General features: G+C 33.0%; 1 protein-coding gene across 1 annotated transcript; it reads left to right on the top strand.

Moving 5' to 3' along the window:
* Positions 1-210: 210 nt before the first annotated feature.
* LOC120332313 (4-hydroxybenzoate polyprenyltransferase, mitochondrial-like) lies at positions 211-5,791 on the top strand. Its single transcript, XM_039399530.2, has 6 exons — positions 211-800; positions 1,456-1,660; positions 2,772-2,991; positions 3,485-3,582; positions 4,465-4,618; positions 5,354-5,791. Exons 1-6 carry the CDS (start codon positions 287-289, stop codon positions 5,504-5,506), a joined length of 1,344 nt encoding a protein of 447 aa, XP_039255464.2. The 5' UTR covers positions 211-286; the 3' UTR covers positions 5,507-5,791.
* The last annotated feature ends 1,221 nt before the right edge of the window (positions 5,792-7,012 follow it).

Below are 7,012 nucleotides of genomic sequence, written 5' to 3' on the forward strand. Positions count from 1 at the left end.
TTCTCTGAAAAAACATAAAGAAAACACTGAAGTCTGGGAAAACCGGAAAAACATGTATCATATCAAATGATATATCATCCTTCCGGAAACAAATCATACAGTCATATAATTTTATGAATCAATTTTATATTGGCTGTAGACTATATCTGGTATTGTGATATGTATTACATCTCTTCTATTTGGTTCATTACTTGTAAGTTATTTTTCAGCAGATTGGACTATTTAAAAATGTACATAAGTCTGTAAGTAGGTGGAAAATCAGCTGACTCCAATCTCTGAAATAAACATGATGTTTGGAAGACATCTGACACAGATGGTATTGAAGCCCAACTCTCAAAAATGTAGAACATTTTCTGTATTGCATTCTCATGCCAGAGATAGAAATTCTTTCTTCGATTTGGGTGGACTGGGCAATTCGTCACTACTTGGTTTATGTCGATCATGTACTGGAACAAATGAAAACACTAAAAAAATTTCCTTTAGCAGAACTATTCCTGTTTTTTCTGCAACGTGCGTTTCTTCTCATAAATTTTCCACTTCTGCAAAAGACAATGCAAGCTTTAAGGATATTATTCAGAAAATTTATGATCAGAGAAACAATGTAAAAACTGGAAGAGACTCTCTTTTACAAAAATATACTGCAGCACATTTTGTTGATGCAGCACCTAAAAGCTGGAAACCGTATTTGCAATTGGCTCGGGTTGATAAGCCAATTGGAAGCTGGCTTCTTTATTTACCTTGTGCGTTGAGCATCACCCTTGCGACACCATTGGGATCCATTCCGGATTTATATTATCTTGGTAAATACCTCTTATAATATTGCACCCGAGAAAACATTTTCATGATAAATTGGCTCAAACTAAACATGCGATTGTACAACCAAAGTTCAAGGAGAGTTCAAGCAATGACTAAAATGATGATAATTTAGCTAGTTATAACTTTATTCTTGCTACAGATGTCAGTAGTTCTCAGTCGATATAAGACATAAAATAATAGGTCTAGAGATATTATGGATTTTACTTTGACTATATCCTTATTTGGGTGATTAATGTTGTGGACTACTTATACAAAAGTACATTCAGTTTTGGCTAATTGGTGTATTTCGAATAAGACTATACCAATCTCTAATACAATATTGATAATGTTACTGCATTAATTTCACCAGTTGAATTGTTATTCTAAATTTCATGAGAATATTATCAATTATGTAGCAACTTGATTTGAACGTTGTAGTTCAAAAACAAGTTTTGTGTCAACTAAGATTATTTGAAACACAATTTTGCTATCATTTATCAAACGGTTGCTTTCTTCTAAGGAAATTGTAGGCTCTTAAATGAGCATATCAGTTGAATTTATTTTATATGAAGTGTCATACCTTTTCTCTGAATAATGCCATAGCAGGCAAGCAAAAACTCTGATATCTTATTTATGAATACCTGAAAATTTTTTTGGAAGGTCTTTTTGGAGTTGGTGCTTTTTTGATGCGAGGTGCTGGATGCGTGATCAATGATTTGTGGGATAAAGATTTTGATAAATATGTTGAAAGAACGAAAGAAAGACCTCTTGCATCAGGAAAATTGAAACCTAGAAATGCAATTGCATTACTGGCTGCTCAACTTTCACTTTCTCTGGGAATTCTTTTAACTCTAAATACAACTTGGTAAGTTATTTTTTATAGGGGGCGATGACCTAGTGACTGAAGTATTAAACTTTATCGCAGGTTACACATATCGGGTTCAAGTCTCAAGCCCACCACCTCACCCAGGGTGTAATAGATGGGGTGGACGCTGCCCTAAAAGGAAATTTCGAGTTGTTTCAATAAATTGTAGCTCTTTTCCTATCAGTGGTTGCTTGTCTTGCTTAGAGTGAATGACATGATTTATCGTCATATAAAACAAAATCTATGTTATTTTATAAACAATTTATAATGTTAATTGGGTGCTCTAGAATTGTGTTTACCAATATGGAGGTACATGATTTTGTTCGCATACTTTAGATCAAGTTGGCTAAAGAAACAGAAACCTATGGACAGGTGGTGTTATTCACTTGGTTAACACAGAAAGTCCTCGAACTCATAATAGAACTAAAATAAGGAAAATTGGATAAAATTATGGCTACGGGAGTACTGTTAATTGTTTCCGCTATATGAGATTTCAATTCATGCACAATCTATAATTGCATCTTAGGTGTATTTCCCATTTAAACGTCCTGAATTAAAAATTTCTTTGAACCATTTCAAGTTTGGCAGTACGGAACAATTGTTTTTTCGAGAATATCATATTAAAAAAGAATAAGAAGACACATTCCTTGTGTCATTGTCACATAAAGTCCTCGAACTCATAATAGAACTAAAATAAGGAAAATTGGATAAAATTATGGCTACGGGAGTACTGTTAATTGTTTCCGCTATATGAGATTTCAATTCATGCACAATCTATAATTGCATCTTAGGTGTATTTCCCATTTAAACGTCCTGAATTAAAAATTTCTTTGAACCATTTCAAGTTTGGCAGTACGGAACAATTGTTTTTTCGAGAATATCATATTAAAAAAGAATAAGAAGACACATTCCTTGTGTCATTGTCACATTTGTGTATGTTGTAATTGTCTGATATAATTGGCCCATTTGGTTTACAAAAGTACCTGGCTTCAGAAAAATCTATAAGCGTTTCTTTCCATTTTTTTTAATCAATTTTTATATCCCTTTTCTGAATTATTGGTCTAATTTTGTCATTGAAACACTTTAATGATTATGTTTTAAACCTTTTCAGCATTATGATTGGAGTTGCGTCTATGATTCCTGTTATATTATATCCTCTCGCTAAAAGATATACGTATTATCCCCAAGCAGTTCTCGGGCTCACATTTAACATGGGTGCCATTATGGGTTATGCAGCTGTTGTAGGATCGATCAATTGGTCAATTGTTGGACCACTGTATCTTGGCTGCTTTTTTTGGACGATGTATTATGATACCATCTATGCATTGCAGGTGAGCTTTATCAGTCGAGATAAGATTCTATTTTTATCTCCGAGACCCATTTTAATTAAAGATTAAATTCTTTAATTTGTTTTTTGCTAAATAGATGAGGTATATTAAAATTGACAATTTTAGTCTTGTAAAGTTAGGCATGAACTATGTTGACGCTTCCACATTGCAAAAATGTAGGTTGGCAAGCTGCCTTCAAATTTATTACCCGTCGTCATAATAGTCCAACTAAATAGGTATTATTTAGGCTTCAAATTGACCCCATGTCATAATAGTGCAGCGAAATGGTTATTTAGTTTACAATGTTACAAAAATAACACAATTGATGTCGATAGAAATCCTTATGCTATATTCAAGTGACTTGCTCTCCAGGAATTCAATACTATTCTTTGAAAATATTAAATCTATTTTCTTACATTTTCATTCGAGATGGATTCTCTACGCTTATTTCATATATTCAATATCAGCATAGAATTTACCAAGTTTTTATTTTTAGGATGTTGAAGATGATGTCCTCATTGGAGTTAAATCAATAGCAATGGTATTTACTGATGTCGATTCAGAAAAAATGAAAAAATTGCCACTTTCAGATAGGTAGGTAGTAATGAATTTCTCTTTACAAAATTGTTGTAAATAATATTCAAGTGTATATTTTTTATTTTTGTTTCTGGAGCGTTAAGGTGATAAAAGGTCGTTTGTAAACCACCCTTGGCCATTTAGTAAATTAGCAGTTCAATAATATCTATTCAGTTAATTAATCATTTAGGTGCTTGTGGAGGCCAAACCTGCGAACATATGCAGGGTAATCGGTGTTTGATGACACACATTCTAAAGGTTCAGCATGACTCACTAACTTCTGAGCAAAAATATAAGGTTATAACTAAATAGGTAATTGTATTTGACCTGGGATGGGCAACATGCGGCCCACATGGAGAAATTGTGCGATCCGCGGAAAAATGCCAATTTTCAATAATTTAATTATTCTGTAACATGCGAGTAATTCCAATTCCTTTGCGTTGCAAATCCTATACCTGAGTCTAATTTATTATCAGTGATGTTACAATGCACTAAAAGCTAGCTTGTGCGAAGCGAACAACGCATGTCATAAGATATTTAACCAAAATTTTTGTGTCTGCAACTACTAGAAAGCCCATGTTAAATAAAGGTGTGGTCTGCGGTTTCACCCAGTTATTTGTATCTGGCCCTCCTGTATTTAACGTTGCGCACCCCTGTATTTGATGGATATATTAATTTAGTAATATATATTAATACCAGATATTGCAATACATTTTGCATAAGAAGATTCATAGTTTTGTCAAATATTTGAAGGGGTTTAACAAACACTGCTATAAATTTTATTTCATTAGTTCTCCGGGCTTTATACTCAAGAGTAAGTAGTACTAAACTTTTAATAGCCGACGTACTTAGAACTAATCTACCTGAAATTTAAGAAGTTCGAACTTTCATTTCATGCAGGATAGAAAAGATGGAAGGACAAAAGAAGAAAATTGATCTCTATCTTTCTGGTTTCTTTCTTGCCACAATGACTTCATGGATGTGGTCATTTAATGCAGTAGCTGTTGCCAGTTTTGCATATTTTGTTCCAGTTTTGCAAATGATAAAGATGATTGTAAGTATGACACATAATTATTTACAGGCTATTATTATAAACCATGTTTGGAATCATGATTATAATGCTAATACTAATTAGAGATGTATCATTTCCATGGCGCTTATTCAGGCCTTTTCCTTCGACCAAGGCCCTATAAGCAGCCGCTGATATCTAGTGGGCAACATAAGAAGAATCGGGATTAACCCGATTTATTTCACCCTGGGTGATGTAGTGGCGTGGATATGTATATTGAATTTCTCATATTTATCAAAAATATGTGGGGCCTAAGCTGAGATGAAGAAGATATTTAGGGGTATTTTTTTATCTGAATAGTGATAATATTTGCACCACACTAGCAGAATCTAATCTGATGGTAACACAATGGTATTTTTCTTGTATCAGAGTTTTAATTTAGAATAACATGTTGTCATTAATGTATGAGTTACAACAGTGAATATGGTGTACCCAAGGCACAAAATATCTATGAATTGAATGCTTTTTAGAGCCCTACGGGTGTTTGGAATAAGTGTTGAGAATGTTATTTGAAAAAGGATCTTTTTTAGTGGCTTAAAATTTTGATTTCATTTTATCATTGCTTGAATGAGGAGATTTCAAGGAATAGCATCTTTAAAATAGGCAATTAGCTTAGATTCAGCACTCAGTAGCACAAGTAATATTGTTGTTTTGCTGCAAATCTTTTCTACCAAATTCTATATTCCCACATTTCACAAAATAAAAACGTTTTTTTTACAGAATGATCAGGCAGCAATGGGAAAGATTGAAAGTCCTAAATATACTGAAAATTTATGGGAAAAATTTGTTGCTTCTAAGAAGACTGGTTTATATATTTTATTTGGCCTTATTGGCGGTATTTATTTTTCACCTCCTAGAGAAGTTGTAAAATAGAAAAATGAAAGCTAATTTATCTGTAAACTGTAAAGAATATTTTTTTATACTGAAATATACATGATAAAACTGGCAGTTTCGATACCTAAGGCTAAGTTCCTGTTTGGGATCATAGAGCATTGACTGAATTTTCTATCCAGAATCGTGCAGAATTGAATATACAATTACCATGATATGAAATCTTGTGAATGACAAATTGAACAAACTAGATTGTCTCGGAGACCAGTTTTGCACATTTATTTATCAGCTTGTTTATTTGAATGAATACTAATAACTTTTCATGAAGTCTTGGATTTTATTGTTCAAGATTTCTTTATGGTATGAAATTCAATGGTTATGAAGGGATGATGACAAACCGGGTCCAATGTAAGGTATGACAGCTTCTGCTGAGATCAGCTTTTTGGCAGTGTTCAGAAATTTAGCCATTTTGACCAGTTTAATGGATCTTACGCCATGGGGATGAATGATGTATCTGTGTTTTTGAAAGTAAAGCTTGACTTTGTGGGATTTGAAACTATGCTTAGAAAATTCAAAATGGCAAGTACGCTAGGGCAGTAGTTCCCAATGTTCAATCACCGAGTGGGGGGCGAAAATTAGAAGCAGAAGGATATTTACGGGGCAGGAAAGAGGAGCGCTCACTAGGGGTCGATAACGATTCGTACAATTAGGATACCAATATAATTGAATTGTTACGAATACACACATGCTTAAACTGTGATAATGACGAAACGATTGGCGATATCTAGACTGCAAAAAGAAAAAAACGAATGTTAAACTATTTCACTTAACTTCTGCAGGCCATATAAAATCGGTTTGGTAACCACTGATTTAGGGACTTGAAAATAACATCTCATTTTGCATAATGATTCTGTTACAGAGTACAAACTTAATGTCATCATCAGCAAGGTGGTGTTTAATGTGTTGCTAATGCACTTTAAATCAATACTGAACTCGTTAATACAAGAAAAAACTTTTATATTAAAATATATATTTATTTTCAATAAAGTGAGTTAGTTATAAAATAAAAGTGTGACTTAATTAATACAAAAGATTTTTTGTCATCCAAAAACTAAATTTGTTACAGTTTAATGCAGAAACTTCACTGAAAATTAACGGGGAAGTTCCAACTAAAAAATGGCGCACAACCTCCAACAATAGGCATTTGAATATACTGGATATGGTTTAATTCTGATCTGAAAAATCGGCAATTTTGTTCGGGGCAGAATGAGTATCGGCAATTTTGTTTTTGTGCACTTAAAGTAAGTCTATAGATAATTTCAAACATTACTTCCGAATAACTGAGCCATAAGGCTTACAAAAAGGCACAACCACTTATGCGATTGTATTCATTGTTGTTCTGAAAGTTGATTAATTTATCTCAAATATAACTTTGTTCTTTCATATATTAGAGGGGATGTTTGAAGAGGATAGTAAAATGGTAAACACCATATGTAGTAAAAGAACAAATTAAATATAATGGGCTATATGGATAATTGTTATAACACA

Source organism: Styela clava, chromosome 13 (genome assembly GCF_964204865.1).
Source record: "Styela clava chromosome 13, kaStyClav1.hap1.2, whole genome shotgun sequence".
Taxonomy (NCBI): domain Eukaryota; kingdom Metazoa; phylum Chordata; class Ascidiacea; order Stolidobranchia; family Styelidae; genus Styela; species Styela clava.